Source organism: Narcine bancroftii, chromosome 13 (assembly GCF_036971445.1).
Source record: "Narcine bancroftii isolate sNarBan1 chromosome 13, sNarBan1.hap1, whole genome shotgun sequence".
Taxonomy (NCBI): Eukaryota; Metazoa; Chordata; class Chondrichthyes; order Torpediniformes; family Narcinidae; genus Narcine; species Narcine bancroftii.
Genome location: NC_091481.1, coordinates 22,056,374 through 22,078,348, shown reverse-complemented (window position 1 = coordinate 22,078,348; position 21,975 = coordinate 22,056,374). Strand labels below are relative to the sequence as shown.

Genomic DNA, 21,975 nt, shown 5'->3' with positions numbered 1-21,975 from the left:
GAGCGGTGGAAGTTGCTGTCTGTTTCAAAATGTGACAATAATAAATCCAAATTTTCGGATTCATTATAGTTGGAAAATGTGTCGCACGTCAGAGAGTGCACAGAAGTCTCTACTGGTCTCGAAAATTGCCATTTCTTGCTGTGTTAGGTTTGTCCATGTGTTTTGTCCCAGTCTCTCAGTACTTTTGGGTGTAACATTTTTCTCAATTAGAACCATTCCTTCATTATAGGGGAGCACTGAGACTTCATTTTATCCAGAACCTATTGCAGATTTTTAATTGCATAAACTGCGTTTCTTCTGCTTGGACCTGCTGTAGGGAAAATGGTGCAAATGGTTGGGTCACAACTTTAACCAGCAAATTCAACATATTTGGAATGTGTGAAATTTCTATTTTTCTAAATTCTAGATGATAGTGTTCAAAACAGGAAAATGAGTGCCCTGATATCAAATGAATGGCTCCACTTTTTTAAATGCTCCACCATCTGCTGATGTGCATCTGATGACATCTGGTTGAAACCAGCGTCTGTTGTGCCTAGTTTTGAATCTAATTTTATATTGTTGTTGAAGAATAAGTTTTATGAATATCCTTTTAATAAAGAGTTAATGCATTAGGTAAGGCTTTCAGTTACTGTAAACATAGGAATAGAATTGCTTTTTAACATCTGTGACAAAGTGAGATAATATTATCCACAAAAATGTCCCTATGTCTCGAGACAAGGAACACTGATCTTCCCAGATAATTCTAGATATTACAAGGTAACATGTAATGATAAACACAAATTTAGCTTCTGTGAAACTTGAGAGTCTCATACAGACCCCCCCACCCAACTTCTGTATAAAATGTAAGGCAAACACTCCAGTACTGAGTGTTGGGCTCAGAGTAGAGTTACTGAACTCTTTCTTGAATCCCCTCACTCCCACTAGCGTAACAAAGGGTTAATAAAGAAGCTGTTGTACGTATACTTGGTTCTGTGGTGTTTTTCTGCAGAGTGGGCTGACTTTAACGTTGTGACACCTAATTTTAGAGGCAAGTAAAACAATGGCCCTGCAAATGAACTCGCATGAAAGAAAAATTGAATTGAAAATTGAGCAGCAAACTTATCAAGAGAATTAGTTGCTCTATTATCCTCTATTTGCAATTAAACACCATGGTATATCAGTCACTTATTTCTCTGAGCCCCCACTCAAAATATTTAAACTAATCTTTGCACTGCATCAATATTAATGGTGGCTTTTAATGAGATCCACTGTTAGTTGAACTGTGTCTAAGCACTCCAAAGTGATGATCTGCTGCTATCTTGAAACTTTTAAGTAGTAATTAAATATTAAATTCATGGATCCAGCTTCAAATAGATGCAGCAGTGAATCATGGAGTTAGTACATTATTTCATTTTTACTGCATGACAAAAGAATTTTGGATGTAAATTTCCTATCTAAAAATACATTATCATGGTAATGTTGCATGGGTAACAGCCCATTTGTGGATCTTTTTGCTGTTGGACACTTGGATATCAATAATGAGTAACTGCATATTTTTGTCTGCCATTAATTGAGGTAACAGGTAGGGAATAGAATAGGGTGATGGGGCAAGAGCAGGTAAGGATTTGGGAAAAAAATTCAGAGCACTTGTGTACACACTTGTGCAAATCCAGTGAGCCACAACATGTTTCCATTTGGACCATGGAGACTTTCCAATCCCCTGAGGTCATGTCTCAAAACTTGCTTTATGAAAAACTGTGGGTATTTCACCTTGCCTACTACCTTGTGGATATTTTTCATGAATTGAACAAATTGAATCTCAGACTGCAAGGCAAGGATACAACTATCATCCAGTTTGTTGTTTGCTCTCTGCGGATTTATACAATAGCTTGAAAACTGGAAACACAAGGCCGAGGGAGGGAACTTCGCCACATTTGAATCTCTTTCAGCAGTAGTAGTTAATGGCATGGATGCTGATATTCCAAAGGAAGTTGTCTCATATCTGAGCTGCCTCCAAGAAGAATTCCTGCGCTACTTCTCAGAAATTAGCCGAGAAAGGCTGGCTCTATTGAGGAACCCCTTTCTTGTTGAAGTCAATGAAGTCTCTGATAATCTGCAAGATGAACTCATTGACCTTCAAAATGATTCTAGATGCAGAGATGTGTTTCAGATTTTGTCTATCTCTGAGTTATGGCCAAAATTGACAGATAGTTTCCCCAACATTGCTAAGGAGTACCTTCGCAACCACTTATCTTTGTGAATCAGGCTTTTCGATCTTGCTGAAGTTTAAGACAAAGGCACAAAACCACATTGACGTGGATGCAGATCTCAGGTGTGCATTACCTACAACAGAACCCAGGATATGGAAACTGGCGAAGAATCTTCAGGAACAGGGGTCTCATTAAAATGTTGTGCCTTGATTTTGAATGGGAGATTTTATGTTCAGGGCATGCTTGCAGTGTTTCCTGTTCTTTAAGAATGTTAAATAAAATACTTAAAATTAGATACAGATGTGTTTCTTGCAGAGATGCCTTTGACTTGAAAATATTACCCAGTCATTGCTGCTAGTGGGCTTAGACTGAAAAAGTTGAGAACCATTGATGTTGTAGTTTGTCTGCATGTATCCACTTGTGTGTATCCATATCATGGCAATGTTTTACATCACCTGCAATAGACATCCTGTGGAAGTGATCTAGGGTGACTACATTCTACAACCAAGGTTATCTGAACCTCAGTATTGTTAGGTCTGCTTTGTTCATGAATGAGTGAGTCAAACACCAGACTGAGTCGAAATCAAGGTTCTTTGTTCTTTATTGCCGGATTGTAACACTTGCAACTAACAGTGTTAGTTGGAGAAGGCGCATTCTGCCGTTATCAGCAAGTGGTGTTTTTTATATACCTTAGGATACGTACTTAGTAAATTATCATACCATGACATTGTCCAATGAATAAACTGTTGCTGTCCCTCTCTGCTAGCCTCCTGCACATCAATTTGTCATCCCCACTCTTATCTTGAGAGTACAAGGTCACAACTGCATCTTGTTACGGCCCAGCACTGGGTGACTCCCTCTACATTCCCAGCTCATGATGTTTTTACCTAACAGTATCAAGCTCTAATATGCAGACCATGTTTCCATGTTTAGAGACTAAACTTTAAGGTGCCAATCATTCATTCACCAAAACGTGTGGCGGACTTTGCATTCTACATCGGCAAGATAAAAGGCTTGTAAAATGGTGTGAGAACTATTTGTATCACTACACATCACCACCTTCTGATAATGGAGATCTTCAGCAAGACACTGGAAAACATGATCTAATAATCATGGAAACTACTTCTCAGCAGGAGAGGGTAAAGAATTTCAAATTCCTGAGTGTCAACATCTCCGAGGATCTGTCCTGGAGCCTCCTTGTCAATGCAGTCTCGAAGTAGGCTCGCCAGTGGCTATATTTTGTGAGGTGTTTGGGGACATTCGATATGTCACCGAAGAAAACTTCTACAGGTGGATCGTGGAGACCATTCTGGCTGGTTGCATCACTGTCTGGTATGGAGGTGCCAATGTTCAAGGCAAGAAAAAAAAAACACCCAGAGGGTTGTGAACTCGCCCTTTGTCATCACAGGCACCAGTTTTCACTCCATCATGGACATCTACAAGAGGTGGTGTCTTAAGAAAACAGCCTCTATCTTCAAGGACCCCAACCACCCTGGCCATGCCCTCTTCACTCTGCTGCTATCGGGGAAAAAGGTACAGGAGCCTGAAGACGAGTACTCGATGGCACAAGGCCAGATTCTTCTTGAATGAACAATGAACTACAGACACTGCCTTTCTTTGACTTTTTTTGCAATATTTTTATTTTGTGAAGTAGTTTATATAAATGTTCATACTCCTGATGCTGCCAAAAAACAAGTTTCATGTCATGTTCATGACAATAAATTCTGATTCAAGTCATACATTGGTGATAAAAATTTCCAACCACAATGTGTTTAACATTATTTGTGCCAAGTCGGAGGTCTTTAATCTATTGCAAAGGAGTAATCTTTGCTCTCCTCTCTTGTTTCTGACATTTGGAGATCTGGAAACATTCTGGTAATTACAGAAGCATAGCTCCAGGACTCCACTTTGCATTCAGCAATCCAGTTGGAAGGCCTTGTCTCCCTTTTTGGGCAGACAAAAATGCTCCTGCTTCTGTTAAGAGGTGAGGAGTGGGGTTTGCGCATTGAAATCAACAAGGACGTGTACTAATGTGTCCGTGGTAAAGACTCACTGTTCACCAGAGATAGAGCTCTTATTGATGAAGTACCCCTTCTACTTAAGAGAATTGACAAGCACCCCATTCACAGCAGTTTATGTTCCTCCTGCAAATGATGGAGAAGCATTGGAAAATCTCTAGGGGCCATTTATAAGGCTCGGGTAATTCACCCTGATGGATTGTTTTTGGTGTCTTCAATCACGTCAACTTGAAAACAGTCCTGCTAGCATTCCAACAACATGTAGGGAATTAAGGGATATGGGGAAAAGGTAGGTCAGTGGAGATGAACCTATCAGAACTTTTCCTTAATGACTTGATTGTTTTATTGTCATCAATAGAGGATGAGCAAATTTAGGTTCTTGGGAGTCACTATCTCGGAAGATCTTTCCTGGAACCAACACACCAATGGCATCATGAAGAAAGCCTCTACTTCCTCAGGAGTTTGCGGAGGAGCTAGTGGAGTTGTTCAAGTGAACCGGTACAAACTTGAAGGGCCGACATGGCCTGTTTCCGTGCTGTAAACGGTTATATGGTTATATGTCAACTTTGCAACCAGAGGAGAGAACATCTTGGACCTACTCTACACAAATGGCCCTGGCGTGTACAAGGCTGTCCCTTGCCCCCACTTGGGAAACCCTATAGCTATCCTGCTAATGCCTGCATACAGGCTACTGGTAAAACAAGTCAAACCAGTTCATAGGAAGATCAGGACTTGGTGGGAGGAAGCCACTACAATGCTGTAGGACTGCTTTGAAGCCACAGATGGAAGTGTATTCAGGTAGGTAGCCACTTGCAACGACCAAATCAACATTGACAAGCATACAGGCACAGGGAATAGCTTACATGGCAAGGGCAAATCAGAAACCGTGGCTTGATGCGGAGGTTCATGCATCACTCTGAGCTCATGGTGCTGCTTTTAGTTTGGACTGAGATGGCATTAAGATCAGCAAGGGCTGAATGCTCCTGTGAAATCAAGAAGGCGGGCAAAGTGTGGGTACGCACAAAGAATCTACAAACACCTGTGTGTAGCCAGCAACACAGATGCACGTGGCAGGGTATTGAAACCATAAGTGACTACAAGTCAACCCAGTGGGTCAGCGGCAGTGATACTTCCATTCCAGACAGGTTGAGTATCTTCTTTGTATGGCTTGATGAGGAAAACAAGGTGACATCAAAGAAACCCTCGTCTCCCCAGGCACCCTGTGTAGTTGCTGCTAAGGTGAGTAAGATCCTATCCAGGGTAAACCCACACAAAACAGCAGGTCCCGATAACAGGTGCTGAAGGACTGTGTGACCAAGCTGACACAGGTCCTAACGGGCATCTTCAACATCTCACTGCAGCAGTCCACTGTCACTGCAGATTTGAAGGCAGTCACCATCATCTGAGTGCCCAAGAAAGCAACAGTAACCAGACAAAATGACTACGACCCAGTGGCACTGGCATCTACGATCACAAGCAGCTAGTGCTAGAGTGCATCTAAGTTCACCTTCCATTGAACCCATTCCAGTTTGTCTACCATCAAAATCCATCCACAGATGATGTAATGACTCTCCACTCCGTCCTGACCCACCTGGAGAATAATGCCTCATGTGCCAGGCTGTTGTACGTTGACTTCGGCTCTGCATTTAACACAATAATACTTTAGAGGGTGGATGAAATCCTTGCTGGAACTCAACACCCATCTCTGCAACTGGATTGTGGACCTCTTGACCAGAAAACCTCAAGCCCCATTCTGCTGAACACTGATGCATCTCAGGGCTGACTCATGACTGCACTGCCACATTCAGCTTTCTGAATGATAGAACAGTCGTTGGCCTCATCAACAAGTGTGTTGAGTCATATTAGAGAGAGGAATTTGAAAGGCTTGTAAAATGGTGAGAGAACAACAACCTGAGTCTCAACATGGACAAGATAAAGCAAATGATTGTGGGTGTCCACCCAAGCTTTTAAAATCAGGACTGCCAGGCTGGGGAACAGCTTCTTCCCACAGACTGTGAGCCTGATAAACCACATCCAGGTAATGTGGTGTGAACGTGGCCTAACTGAAACCCCTGTTTTACAAGACCAATGCTCTAACCACTGAGCTATCGGTTGACCAAATTAGGTCTTTATTCTTTGGAGCATAGAAGGTTGAGATGGTATTTGATAGAGGTATTTAAGACTATGAGAGGGATAGATAGTTGATGTGGAGCGGCTTTTTCCATTGAGAGTAGGAGAGATTGAAACAAGAGGTCATGAGTTGAAAGTTAAGGGGAAAAAGTTTAGAAGGAACACGAGAGGGAACTTCTTTACTCAAGAGTGGTGGCTGTGTGGAATGAGCTTTTGGGAGAAGTAGTGGCAGCAGGGTCAATTTTGTCATTTAAGGAAATACTTGATAGGTATATGGATGGGAGGGGAATGGAGAGTTATGGGCAGACTGCAGGTAGGTGGGACTAGAAGAGAGTACTTGGTCCAGTGTGGACTAGAAGGGCCAAAATGGCCTGTTTCTGTGCTGTAATTATAAGGTTATATCCTGTAAGCATGATGATACCAAATATTTATATTTATTATGATTATTTGGGTCATCTTTATGTGCTGAGTATGGTGTGTTTTTGTGTGTGAACCATGGTTTGGAGAGGTGCTGTTTCATGGGTCATATATGTACAACCAGATGATAATGAACTTAAAGCACCTCAGTGCAGTGGGAAGGCTGCCAGCAAAACAATCATTATCTAATCCTCTGAATATTCTTTTTTTTCTTTGGCTTGGCTTCGCGGACGAAGATTTATGGAGGGGGTAAAAAGTCCACGTCAGCTGCAGGCTCGTTTGTGGCTGACAAGTCCGATGCGGGACAGGCAGACACGATTGCAGCGGTTGCAAGGGAAAATTGGTGGGTTGGGGTTGGGTGTTGGGTTTTTTCTCCTTTGCCTTTTGTCAGTGAGGTGGGCTCTGCGGTCTTCTTCAAAGGAGGTTGCTGCCCGCCAAACTGTGAGGCGCCAAGATGCACGGTTTGAGGCGTTATCAGCCCACTGGCGGTGGTCAATGTGGCAGGCACCAAGAGATTTCTTTAGGCAGTCGTACCTTTTCTTTGGTGCACCTCTGTCACGGTGGCCAGTGGAGAGCTCGCCATATAACACGATCTTGGGAAGGCGATGGTCCTCCATTCTGGAGAAGTGACCCATCCAGCGCAGCTGGATCTTCAGCAGCGTGGACTCGATGCTGTCAACCTCTGCCATCTCGAGTACTTCGACGTTAGGGGTGTAAGCGCTCCAATGGATGTTGAGGATGGAGCGGAGACAACGCTGGTGGAAGCGTTCTAGGAGCCGTAGGTGGTGCCGGTAGAGGACCCATGATTCGGAGCCGAACAGGAGTGTGGGTATGACAACGGCTCTGTATACGCTTATCTTTGTGAGGTTTTTCAGTTGGTTGTTTTTCCAGACTCTTTTGTGTAGTCTTCCAAAGGCGCTATTTGCCTTGGCGAGTCTGTTGTCTATCTCATTGTCGATCCTTGCATCTGATGAAATGGTGCAGCCGAGATAGGTAAACTGGTTGACCGTTTTGAGTTTTGTGTGCCCGATGGAGATGTGGGGGGGCTGGTAGTCATGGTGGGGAGCTGGCTGATGGAGGACCTCAGTTTTCTTCAGGCTGACTTCCAGGCCAAACATTTTGGCAGTTTCCGCAAAGCAGGACGTCAAGCGCTGAAGAGCTGGCTCTGAATGGGCAACTAAAGCGGCATCATCTGCAAAGAGTAGTTCACGGACAAGTTTCTCTTGTGTCTTGGTGTGAGCTTGCAGGCGCCTCAGATTGAAGAGACTGCCATCCGTGCGGTACCGGATGTAAACAGCGTCTTCATTGTTGGGGTCTTTCATGGCTTGGTTCAGCATCATGCTGAAGAAGATTGAAAAGAGGGTTGGTGCGAGAACACAGCCTTGCTTTACGCCATTGTTAATGGAGAAGGGTTCAGAGAGCTCATTGCTGTATCTGACCCGACCTTGTTGGTTTTCGTGCAGTTGGATAATCATGTTGAGGAACTTTGGGGGACATCCGATGCGCTCTAGTATTTGCCAAAGCCCTTTCCTGCTCACAGTGTCGAAGGCTTTGGTGAGGTCAACAAAGGTGATGTAGAGTCCTTTGTTTTGTTCTCTGCACTTTTCTTGGAGCTGTCTGAGGGCAAAGACCATGTCAGTGGTTCCTCTGTTTGCGCGAAAGCCGCACTGTGATTCTGGGAGAATATTCTCGGCGACACAAGGTATTATTCTATTTAGTAGAATCCTAGCGAAGATTTTGCCTGCAATGGAGAGCAACGTGATTCCCCTGTAGTTTGAGCAGTCTGATTTCTCGCCTTTGTTTTTGTACAGGGTGATGATGGTGGCATCACGAAGATCCTGAGGCAGTTTACCTTGGTCCCAACAAAGCTTGAAAAACTCATGCAGTTTGGCATGCAGAGTTTTGCCGCCAGCCTTCCAGACTTCTGGGGGGGATTCCATCCATACCTGCTGCTTTGCCACTTTTCAGTTGTTCGATTGCCTTATATGTCTCATCCAGGGTGGGAACCTCATCCAGCTCTAGCCTTAGGGGCTGTTGAGGGAGCTGGAGCAGGGCGGAATCTTGGACTGAGCGGTTGGCACTGAAAAGAGATTGGAAGTGTTCTGACCATCGGTTGAGGATGGAGATCTTGCCGCTGAGGAGGACTTTGCCGTCTGAGCTGTGCAGCGGGCTTTGGACTTGGGGTGAGGGGCCGTACACAGCCTTTAGAGCCTCGTAGAAACCCCTGAAGTCGCCAATGTCCGCGCTGAGCTGTGTTCGTTTGGCGAGGCTAGTCCACCACTCATTTTGGATCTCCCGGAGTTTGCGCTGAAGATGGCTGCATGCGCGACGGAAGGCTTGTTTCTTCTCTGGACAGGACGGCTTTGTAAGGTGAGCCTGGTGGGCAGCTTGCTTCTTTGCCAGCAGCTCCTGGATTTCCTGGCTGTTTTCGTCAAACCAGTCCTTGTTTTTCCTGGAGGAGAAGCCCAGTACCTCTTCAGTGGATTGCAGTATGGTAGTCTTCAACTGATCCCAGAGGGTTTCAGGGGACGGGTCCGTGAGGCGGGTTGCAACGTCGAGCTTTGCTTTGAGGTTTGCCTGGAAGTTTCCTCTCGCTTCGTCTGACTGCAGGTTTCCAACATTGAACCTCTTTCTGGGGGCTTTATTGTTCCTGGGCTTTGGCTTGAAGTGAAGGTTGAGCTTGCAGCGAACCAGCCGGTGGTCAGTGTGGCATTCCGCGCTAGGCATGACCCTGGTGTGGAGCACATCTTGTTTGTCACTTTCTCGCACCAGGATGTAGTCCAGGAGGTGCCAGTGTTTGGATCGGGGATGCATCCAGGTGGTCTTAAGGCTGTCCCTCTGCTGAAAAAGGGTGTTTGTAATGACAAGTCGCTGTTCTGCGCAGAGCTCCAACAGGAGGCGCCCATTGTCGTTGCACTTGCCGACGCCATGCTTGCCCAGGATTCCTGGCCAGGTTTCTGAGTCTTTGCCAACACGAGCGTTGAAGTCGCCCAGGATGACAACCTTGTCGGCTGTAGGGGTACGTTGGATGAGGTTGCGTAGGTCGGTGTAGAACTTGTTCTTTTCTGCTGGTTCCGCCTGGAGGGTTGGAGCATAGACACTGATGAGGGTGATGTGACGCTTGTTTTGAAGTGGGAGTCGCATGGACATGATTCGGTCCGAGAGGCCTGTCGGAAGGTTTTCGAGTTTGTAGGCAATGAACCTCTTGACCATGAAGCCTACACCAGATAGGCGTCGTTCATCCGAAGGCTTGCCAGACCAGTAGAGTGTGTAGCCCGCGCCGCGTTCTTGGAGGCTGCCTACATCTGCCAGGCGGACTTCACTGAGAGCGGCTATGTCGATGTCAAGTCTGAGGAGTTCATGTGCAATGAGGGCAGACCGACGTTCAGGTCGGTGGCTGTCAGCCTTGTCTAGCATGGTTCTGATGTTCCAGCATGCTAGCTTGCGTTTGTGAGCATCTTTTGAGGGGGAGGACGTGGAGGGGGAGGACGTGGACCTGTCCTCGGGCCTGCGCAAAGGAGCTTTTAGGTGGAGTGCAGTGCGCGCAGTACTGGCCCCACCCTTTACACCCATGGTTCGTGTGCCGTGGCCAAGCAAGCTGGGACGTGGCAGTGAGGTCCTTGGGTCGTAGGTTTTATATCGGAGTGGCCTTCTCCTATGCAGGTTTCTTACCCGGGCTGGAGGGGCCTGCCTCCCCTCCTAGGTCGGTCCATACTGCCCGGACCGGGGCCGAGGCCGCCGCAGTTCACCCTGTGCCTGGATTGGGGCCGCCGCCTCCCACTCTCTGCCCGGATCGGGGCCTTCGCCTGCCCCACTCGACCGAGGCCGGTGCCGCCGTCTCCCCCTTGCTCCTGCCTGGATCGGGGCCGCCGCCGTCTACCCTTCGCCCGGACCGGGGCCGGGGCCGCTGCTGCTCTCCCTGTGCCCGGACTGGGGCCGCCGCCTCCCACTCCCTGTCCGGACCGGGGCCTCCGCCTGCCTCACTCGACTGAGGCCGGGGCCGCCGTCTCCCCCTTGCTCCTGCCCGTATCGGGGCCGCCGCCGTCTACCCTTCGCCCGGACCGGGGCCGGGGCCGCTGCTGCTCTCCCTGTGCCTGGACTGGGGCCGCCGCCTCCAACTCTCTGCCCGTATCGGGGCCTCCGCCTGCCTCACACGACCGAGGCCGGGGCCGCCGTCTCCCCCTTGCTCCTGCCCGTATCGGGGCCGCCGCCGTCTACCCTTCGCCCGGACCGGGGCCGGGGCCGCTGCTGCTCTCCCTGTGCCTGGACTGGAGCCGCCGCCTCCCACTCCCTGCCCGGACCGGGGCCTCCGCCTGCCTCACTCGACCGAGGCCGGGGCCGCGGTCTCCCCCTCGCTCCTCTGAATCCTCTGAATATACTGGAAGGATAAACAAACCAACATCAGTTATCTCCCCCCAATTCAGAGTTCCCATTATCAAGGCCACTGTTACACTCAGCCAGCTCCTTTGGGCAGGGTCTATCATTTACCAGTCTTGCGCAAGACTCCTAGAGCAGGCATTTTATTCAGATATCTGTCATGGGAATAAAATCCCAAGCAAGTTGAGGAAAAGATTCCAGGATGTGATCGAAGCTGCCTTGGGGAAAATAATTCCAAGTTAGGGCGGCACGGTTAGCGCAACTCTGTTGCAGTGCCAGTGATCGGGACCGTGGATCGAATCCCACACTGTGTGTAAGGAGTTTATATGTTCACCCCATGTCTGTGAGGATTTCCTCCTACCCTTCAAAATGTACAGCAGTTGTAGATTAATAGGGTAGCACAGGCTCACGGGATGAAATAGCCTGTTACCATGCCATATGCATGTATGTCCAAATTCCTGGGTGTTCTTTGGGTTGTGATCCCTTCAAGTGGAGAAAAAGCATGTGGGATGGCATGGAGAACTTTGAGGCCTTGTTTTGAAAACACAGAAGTCTCGTGCGAACAACAGAAGGAATACCTGACCTCATTCTACTCACCTGATCATCTGATGAGTCACCATCTATCCAATAGGTGAAGAGTTTGGCTCCTACCTTGGTCTCTTCAGAACCCAAAATATCACAGAGGAAGTAAATTGCCCTCAATCTGAGGAGTTGGGTCAAGCCCGTAGAGTGCAGCTTGGTTTCTGATTGTGTTGGATTTTCTTGCTGTTGGCGCAAGGTTTAGTCCTCGGGAGAGTGCATGGTGGTTGATATACAGGAGCCACTCGACTTTATTGGAAATGACAGGCAAGCTGGAGTTCATTAGCCAACCAGATCAGCAGGCCATATCAATTCAAGCATCAGACTTACCAAAGTGATAAACTGCTTCCTGACCCTGTGTACCATTTTGTTGCCAGTTTGACCCTGCATTTAATTATTCAACCATTTTGGTAATACTTGCAGATTTAAACAGTCATCAATGCACTTCAGTAGCAGTTTAATTTGTCAGAGATTGGAACCAGTTGTATCAAGGAATTCACTGACTGAGACCATTCCACATGAGCAGTTTTCAGTTTGTAAGTTCCCTTTTGCTTCCACATTCCTCCCCAGAAAGGGCTGTCTGCAAAGAGCACTCATGGAGGGGTTTCTCTGCCGCACAGAATTCTGGGAGGGCAGATCAGCCATCTCACGCTCTTGCTCCCTCTGTGAATTTTCCACGGTCTGTATAAATTATGCACCCATTTGTTTTATTGCCGCAACCGCTTTCCCATGGTCCTTTATAAATTTATAAAGGTTGGCACAACAGGGGCTGAAGGGATCATATTGTGTTGTACATAATTAATTAGGCATGATTAATTTTGTTTAAATACAAGATCATAATTAGTGGGTACATCACTCAGATTTCACCGGTGGAGGGTAGGCACCCCTCTCTCTGGGCATGCATGGTGGTGAGTGTGAAAGGATGCAGAGAACCAGTTAACAGTGGTCCAATGTGAACACCAAAAATGGCTTCTTTAACCGGTTCATTGACGGCCAATTTATAGGTTAGCCAGTGTGAAAAGAGCTGTAGATTCACTTTGTTCTTTAAAATGTTTCCAGCTTACCCAGTTACATCTTGTAGTTGTTATTGCACTTGTGCTTTAACCAATCTTAATGGAAACTAAAGATTTGGCTTTGTATTTCACATTGTGTGAAGTGCATGACTGACATGCCCATTGGCTATACATTGAATCTCGCTGCTTTTGATCCTTCACGCTGACAGCTTAGTGGTGACACTTATTGCAGAAGAGAAAGGCTGAAGGCAGTACATCATGTGCTTATATACATATATTGTATCTGGCCGTGGGTATGCATTATTCCTTTTTAGATGATTGGATTCCACTGGAATATTCTCTTTTGGAGATATTGCCATAGCTTTGATCTCATTAAAAGTTGAATGACTGAAATAGAACGTGTATGTTTTAATTTTTTTTTAAAATTGAGGCATACAGCACGGTAATAGGCCATTCCAGCCCACAAGCCCAAATACCCCAATCAACCTACAACTCCCGTACATTTTGGTGGATGGGAGGAAACTGGAGCACCCAGAGGAAATCCATGCAGATATAGGATTAGAACCTGGCCGCTAGTACTGTAATAGCGTTGTGCTACTACACCCATGATTATTGTTCATGAGCAATAAATTTGCATGATTGATGCTAATTTTGTTTTTATTCCATTGCAAGGCCATCTTCAAAAGGAGAATTCAGGAAAATTTGCTCAGTTGCTTCCTTCTATATTTTACTCCCCATCGATGTCAAAAATATTACTTGCTTGAACTAACCTTGTGAAAACGGTCGCAGTGTGATACCAAAATGTGAGACTTCACCGCCAAAGGTCGTCCCCAACACACTGCTGCTTTAGACAGCAGAAAGTGGTTCGTGTTTTCACTCTTCAATGAGATTCTGCATTTTAGCAGGCGTTATTCTCATCATTCCTTTTAAAATCAACAAGAGTTACGTTACAATTGCTTGAGAGTGCAGTTTATTATTTGGCAATGAATGGTTTATCAGTTTCCTTTTAATCTGTATCAGTGCAGGAGCTGAGGAAGTAGGAGGACATTGGGAGTACAAGATCCAAGGAGTTAGCAGTGGGGAGGGCAAAGAACTTCAAATTCCTGGGTGTCAACATCTCTGAATATCTCTCCTGGAGCCATCATGTTGATGCAATGATGGAGAAGGTTACCCAGCCACTATACTTTGTGAGGTGTTTGAGGGGTTCCTCTTAAAAAAATTTCTACAGGTGGACTGTGGAGGGCATTCTGATTGGCTACATCACTCACTGGTATGGAGTTGATTGGCTACATCACTCACTGGTATGGAGTTGATTGGCTACATCACTCACTGGTATGGAGTTGCTAATGCACAGGCTGCAGGGAGTTGCGAACACGGCCTGCACCATTACAGGTATCTGTCTCCATTCCATTGAGGACATCTGCAAGAGGGGGTGTCTTAAGCAAGCAGTCTCTATCCTCAAGGGCCCTCAACACCCCGGCCATGTCCTCTTGACACTGCTACCATTGGGAAGGAGATACAGGAGCTTGCAGACGAATAGCAAAAGGATGGCTTTCCCTTGCCGTCAGATTTCTGAATGAACAATGAACCACAGACACACCTGACTTTCTCTTACTTTTGTTATAATTTATTTTAAAATTTAAAAATTTTTAGCAACATTTGCACTGTCATGCTGCCACAAAACAAAAAAAAATTCTGATTCTGTTAAATTTCACACGAGTTCCCAGGTTTGGATCAAATGATGATTAAAGGTGCAACGATGTATCACCGAGTCATGCTGGTACATCTTGAAGGGGGATCTGCAGGTGATTGTCTTGTGCTTGGTGCCTTTGTCTTCTACACAAAAGAGGTGGCGAGTTGGGAAGGTGTGATGAAAATAACTGGAGAGAATGACTAGTGCATTTTGTAGCTTGTCCACACTGGTGGAGGGAATTAATATTTGGAGTGGTGGGAGTTGTCTTTTCCTATGGTGTGGACCCACTTGGGTGTTATTGGAGTTGCACTCATCCAAACAAGCAGACTCTTCACTTTTTTTTAATTGGGTGAAAAGGCATCTTTAAGATGATTAATCACCCTGTGACCCTTTTTTATGAAGGTTTAAATCCCATTTAAGATTGCTAAAATGCTACCTCAGGTTTAGAAATTATTAGCAAAGAAATTAGAAAATTCTTTATCACCTTCAGCTTGAAATTAACAAAGCAGGAAAAGGTGAAGCAAAATCCTAAGTTTCTCACTGTCAATAACCCCGGCACAGTGCTGGGGGAATGCTGGACTACAATGTTTACATTAAGGTAGGATCCTTGCAAATCCCATGATGTGATTTTGGAAGAGCAGGAGACTTATCCCTGTGTGCTGGGCTATAGTAATTATTCCAAATTATTAAATAACACCAACTGGCCCTCAACATGTTTCTGTTGGCTGGAGCTTGCTGAACACAACCAGGCAGATGTGTAAATGTGTGTCCACGTTTCTCCAGAATTTAATTGGCAGTAAAATGGATTTCTGCACCGGCCTTTTGTTACTTAAAGTATGCAGTTCATTTTCATAAATAGGCATAATTTCTGACCCCTTCATTGTTAATGGCAAGCTAATGAGTAGTTTAATAATTGCGGTTTGCTTGTCTGACAAAACTCTTGCATGTCATGGATGAAGGTTCAAGGTGCATGCGTGCCTTGCATCGAAAGGACATTTAATTATTTTCTTCATATTTACCACATCATTCATTCCCAGTAGTTTAATCGCTCTGAGATAATAGAGCAGGTAGCCCAACGGCTCCAGTGAACCAGATCTCCTAGCTATAGCATAGGTTTCACCTGATTGTTTCAGTGTTCTCCCGCATTCCAATGACGTGCTGACTGATAGGTTAATTGGAGACTATAATATAAACCTAGGTCTTTGTGACAGCAGGAAAGTCATGGTTCAGTTCACAGGCATATGATTGAGCACAGTTTATAGGGAACTGGAAAAATGGGATGTATTGGTGTAGATTCATTGGTCTGGCTATTCTCCTCGATCATAAGAAAATATGAAGGACCTTACAAGCATTTTGCTTCTGCCAAATGTTATCAATTACACTGGACAGCAAATTTTTTTCAAAAGGTTAGCTTCCTGAAAAATAATTTTGGATTCTGATGGACAACATCAAGCTAAACACACAGATAATTTAAGATTTCCTGGACCATGTAGGAGGTTGGAGAAACATTAATTTAACTTTTATCGAATTTAGCATATTTAAACACATAATCATGTTGACACATTGCGTTCGTTCTACCCACCTAATAATCTTTTGCTGCTGATCTTCATTTGCACTCAGCATCTGATGCCCCTCGCGTCAGCGTCCAACAGTAGTCAGCCAGCATTGATGGATTCCAGTTGCCCTGATGCCACTTTTACATGCTCGCCATGTCCTGGTGACACCTCTCACCTTTTCAGTCGTCACTAACTGCCCCAAACTCAGCAGGGAAGACGCCCTAGAGTAGATGCTGGAAATAAATTTTCAATGACACGTTTTTGTGTGCTTGAAGTAGACAGGAAATCACAAGTATATGTTGTATCTAAAAAAAATTTCAGGTGATTTTCGTGATCAGCAGTCCAAAGTCCATAAAGTACACCCAGAAGTGTCCAGGAAGCAAAATCTTTGTTGTCCAGTGTAATTTTTAGAGTGTTTCTGCCATTTTACCCCACTGCATTTATTTCATATTAAATTTTGTTTAGAAATCCGAATTCCCAATTTCCAAGAACGCAAGTCTGTTTTCAAAGATCAGAACAGAAATCAGGACTCATTCCTGTTCAGACTTTTTCCCTCCTCGACCTCTGGTAGTTTTCACGGATCGCTGGCAGCCTAAACTGAACTGCAGGTGATCCGTGGACAGCGGCTAATGAATAGGACATCCCGCCTCCTTAGATGCCACACCACACATTTTGTCTAAACTTGCAGTGTGATTATGGATATTTGGAGTTTTGTGTGAATGGCCACTCCTGAAAGGTAAGGATACATTCAGAATGTAAAAATCATGCAAATTCTATGTTTTTTTTTAAAAACATAATTATTTCAGGTCTGCTGGCCTTTGTCAGAACTGGGGAGAGAGAGAGAGAGTGAGTCACTAATTAGTTCCAGTTGGATAGCAGCTGGAGGAGGGACCTGTCCAGCAAAGGGAATGTCCTTAATGGGATGAGTCATCCTGCCTTAATAGCAACAGCTTCCAGCACATTGAACTTTTGGTCTCTGTAATTGTGCTGTTAATTGGAAGGTTTAAACCATACAAGTCTGGCCTGTTGGGCAGGTACCACAACTTTGCCATTTTTCTGTCCTGCTATAAATTCTAGATAACACGTGAAGCATATAACATTATAAATGACATACTTAGCAATGATCTGTACTCTTAATTACTGATTGTCTAGCTTGTTACAGCAATTTTCTAATTAACAATTTTTTGCCTTGTTCACAGCCCAGAGCTGTTCTCCCTCCCTTCCCCATCTCTCATGTGTTTTTTTACATAGAACTTGTGTTTTTTTTCCGTTCTGAAGTGTCTCCCGACCTTCTAGAGTGGCCGTTCACACAACACTCCAAATATGTAGGTTTTACGTCCTGTTCATTAACCAATTGCTGCAGATCACTTGCAGTTCAGTTTTGACTGCAGGAGTTCCATAAAAATATCTAGGGGTGGAGGAGGTAACATTTCAGAACAGGAATGAGCCCCTCATTTCTGTTCTGATCCTTTTACACAGTGCGTTCCGAAAATTTGGGAATATTTGTTTAAAAAAAAGTCTTTTTTTCCCCCCAGCTCTCCACCCCCTTCCTCTCTATTCACAGAGCCATCCCCCCTCCCCCTGCTTGCTTGCATGCCTTCCGTTAACCACCTATTACTTTCTGCCAGTGAGTTGTGCTCCTTTCCCCCACCACCTTCTCTCCCCCCCCCCCACCCACACCAATTTATTCAGGCACCTGCCGACATGTTGTCATATCTTGATGAAGGGCTCAAGCCCGAAATGTTGGCTATGTCTTTATAAAGTGCACTCTTTGACCTGCTGAGTTTCTCCACCTTTGTATTTTACTTCCTTCACGGTGCCTGCAGAATTTCATTTTTTTTCCATTAAAACATGAAGTTATAGACTGAACTGTGTTTGATCACAGAAGCTCCAGTCCTCGGGGTGACAATTGTCATATTATCTTTGTAAGAACAGAGGAAGATGACCACACATCTTTTGTAGAATCAGGGAGAATATGGATAAAATTAGCTCTGTTTGGATACTAAATTTGATTCATCACTTTTGAATATGTAATGTGGCCTCATTAAACTAAATTAACTAACCAGAAATGCCGCTTACAGAGAAATAGTGAGTTGGTTCTACTTGGTATCTTAAGGAATATTATCCTACAAGATGGACATTAAAATCAGGAATGCACATCAAGATAAGCAATTTTACTCTGAGATACAAGCATCAGGATTTTATCATTTGAATATTTCCTGAAATGACATCTGGTAATTATAATTCTCAAATGTCTGAGATTTTTATTAGCTCCTGAATCCACAGTTCTTTTTGTGGTTTACAGTGCAGTTGATTGTTCTAATAGTACATTAGTTTCACATTTCACCTGCACTTTTTAATACAGCCTCTCTCTTACTTATGACCTATGCGACTGAAAAAAAAGTATAAATTAAAAAATAAATAAAAATTGTGAATATAAAAATTAAGCTTAGTCGTACGTCTACCAGTGCTAACGGCTGCATGCGTACAATAGTGACCATCAGACGATATCCCGGCATTGCGTACATCACAGTGTCTCCCTCAGTTCTCAGGATAATAGAATGCTGTACAGGTATAGCGGGCTGTTGGGAGAGTGCAGGGCAGTGGGATCAATGTGGGGACTGATAGTGGGCTGTCGGGAGAGCACGGGGCAGAGGGATCAGTGTGGGACTGATAGCGTGGGGACTACATGCCATGCTGACAAATGTCCAACTGGCATCCATTTTGAGATCTGACCGATCGGTCAGAACGGAATGGCTATACAATAAATTCTCTGGTATTTGGCACCTATGGGAATTGGTAAATGCTGGATATGTGAATTTTCCAGTTTCTTGTGATTGTGTGTTTAGTGATTGGTAAACTGACTGCTTGGGGGCACCAATTTTAAGTTTCCGTATATTTTACCTAATTATTTTCCACATTTTTTGTTTGCTGGTTCCTTGAGGCTGCTGGTTGCTTCAATTCTAGATAACGGGGATGTTGCTGTACTTATTTACTCTATTTCTAAGGTTGTTCAAAACACTTGTGTTTTCACAATTTTGACAGTTTCAGAAAGAAGTGGGATTTTCAGTTCATCGCCATTATTTATTTTGCTTTTGTTGTTACAGGGGCTTATGATCCTTCTGCAGAATTTGCCCACAATGCACTGGGGGAACGAGGAGATCAGCATTCTTCTGGCAGAAGCTTACAGACTGAAATATGCATTTGCAGATGCACCGAATCACTACAAACAATGAAACCAAATGAGAAAAGAGATGTTTGAATGTGAAAGCTCTAGTTTTTCATCTGTCTCTTAGTTTTTTTGTCATTTATTAAATAATCCTGTTAACTTGGCATGTTGTACTCATTGCAGAAGTTGAGTTCTTTCCATTTGGAAACAAAAAACATAAATGAGTATAATGTATATTTGTCAAAATAATTACACCAAATTACTAGCACAGATTTAAGCAAATTGTCTGTGTACGTATGAGTGAAGGGATAGATACATTCCTTTGCCCTAATAATGAGTTATTTTGAGTATAATGATGACTTGAGACTTTCTAGGCTTTCTTACAAGGATTCGTTTTATTTTTATCTGCTTAATTTTGAGTCTTTGAACTTCTTTGCAGTACTGTGCGCACTTGATAACGTGTCAGAGCACAGGCCGTGGCAAATGCCATTGTGTAGGCAGTGGACAAAGTCTTCTGGGACACTTTTTGAATTTCGGGGAAGGACTTCCATTTGAAAATTAATAATCTCCACAAACTTAGAATAATTTAAGTTCATGCAAATTGACTCAACAATAAGATTATAAAAATCACTGTTGATTTCTAATAACTGTTTACAGACGTTGAACTAGTGCCTGACATCAAATAAAATATACCGATGGGTGAACTGTTTAATTTCTCCATTAAAGTCTCTGTTACTAAATTAAATGTTGGTTCTCAAACAGAACATTGTATAATGATCACTTGTAAACTTTTAATGTGAAGATTGATTCAAAATTGAAAATTAAGAGTTTCAAATTGTTTATTTTTCCAGATGTAGTGTTAATCTACCAAAGACTCCTTAATAGCACTTAATGTCTGTGACCGTCACCTAGATTTCTGGAATAATACTCCAGAACCTTTGTTTAACCTCTCTTAATTTTGCTGTTCCATTTCTTCCCCAAAATCCATTTAAGAGAGCTGTGCAGTTCTCACTTGTAACGGGTTTTTGGCTATCACAATTAAAAATATGCAGTGCAGAACCTATTTATGTACATGTTACATTATTGTAAATAATAATATTGTAACTAAAATAAACTAAGGATAAAATGAATCCTGTTTAATAAAAGTGGCTTCGTCTAATAAATGCATTGATTTGCTTTCAACAAAATCTGCTGTAAAAATGCCTGATTTAAAAAAAACAAATTGTTCTGGAATTGGATGTGTTCTGAAGTAGCTGATTCTAAAGTTTTTTTCCCCATACTGTTTTTGACATATTATCAGTGCAAAAATGGCCCCAAGTTCTTGTGTATTGAATTCCAGCAATTTCTGTCCATTTTCCATCATTATGATGTTTCTAGTTCCCTTGTGCTTTTAGAAGTTCTCACTCCATCACTAGTGGTTCTAATTTGATTGCAAAATTAGTGAAGTTCAATTTGAGCATGTTCTAAGTTTTATAAAAGGTCAAGTTTAAAAACTGATGATAAAGTACTCTTGCGTTTGTTGAAGCAAAATGAGCATTTGGTAGTTATGGTTGAGCCACAATCTATTCAAATTAATTTTGAAAGTCAAGGAAATGCCTTTATTCATCCAATCAGCAAGTGGTTGAAAGCAGTTTTCAGTCAATCCACCTTTTGTATCAGCTAACCTTTGGAGATTTACCTTGTGTGTTAATATGTTGTTGAAGATATCATGTGACTTTGCTTGCATCTAATATCTGCTTCAAGATCTTTGAAGATCATATTTTTGCTGGAAATGCACATTATTTGTTGGCAAATACTGCTTCTCACTGAATCCAAATTGTTTTATTTTGAAAAGAATAGGAAATATCTTGGCTGTTTCTTGAAAGATTGTGTTCCGATTACTTTTATTGCAGTGGGGTCAAAATTACCAATAAAGATCTCCAATTTGAGAATAAAGCATCAGTGCTGAGGAATTGGACCCACTTCTGTTTGATGGTGACTTGTGCATTAAAGCTGTTTGGCACACTTTAAATCATACTGGCAATTGTGTCTGGGTCAGTTTGTGACCACTGGGAGATTTGCCATGATACTTGCAGCCACAGTCCACTTCAGTAAAGTTTATGATTGTCTGGAGCATGTTTCCTGGGCAAATTTGCTTTTAACCAAAAGTAGACCGGTTTCCCTTTTGTAAATACTTTATTGTGAACATTCAGAATCTGTTCCCACTCTTGCTTTCATATCCATACATTCCCATCACTGTGCCCTGTTACATTCGATTCCATTTATACTATTACCACCACTGTGGCACCTTGTCACTTCTCCTCCCTCTGTCGTTTGAGAGGCTTTCCCTCAGTCTCAGTCCCTCAATATCTGGTAATGAGAGGACTCTAGACTGTGGTCCTGCCCCCTCAATGCCTTTGCATTGGCTGCGCCAAGCCTCAGTGCATCTCTCAGCATGTACTCTTGTAGCCTGGAATGTCCAAATTTTCATTTGCTGAAAGACCAACAGGTTTCAGGCAAACCAAAGTGTGTTTTTCACTGAGCTGATGTTCTTCCAGCAGTTCTGATTCTGTGTGCAACCTTGGGAGCAGCCTTAGATCAGTGGGTCCTCGTCATGCTGCTGCTGGGGATGTAGCGTGACTCAGACCCTTGCATCCTTCACGCAATCTGCATTCATCAAAGAGGTGGGCGACTGTCTCCACTCCATTGCAGTCATTTCAGAGACGACGTGCGTTGTAGGTGATATTCCTGTTGCAAATCACTAATTCCTGTCGAGGGGGTGGGGTGCCCAGTCACTTTAGTGTGCACTTACACCTGCCACCATGTCACTTGCTCTCACATCCAAGAAAGCCCAC

The 21,975-nt window shown here is 43.8% G+C and overlaps 1 protein-coding gene across 7 annotated transcripts in view; it reads left to right on the top strand.

Moving 5' to 3' along the window:
- The window catches only part of tbc1d22a (TBC1 domain family, member 22a), a 227,141-nt gene extending 205,984 nt beyond the window's left edge, over window positions 1-21,157 (top strand). For 6 of the 7 annotated variants that reach the window (XM_069909537.1, XM_069909539.1, XM_069909529.1 and 3 more), the window contains one exon: window positions 19,080-21,157. In XM_069909537.1, the coding sequence (XP_069765638.1) occupies window positions 19,080-19,208 (129 nt within the window). In that variant the 3' untranslated portion in view covers window positions 19,209-21,157. The remainder of the gene's footprint in view (window positions 1-19,079) is intronic. The other variant, XM_069909528.1, reaches the window with a different exon arrangement.
- The last annotated feature ends 818 nt before the right edge of the window (window positions 21,158-21,975 follow it).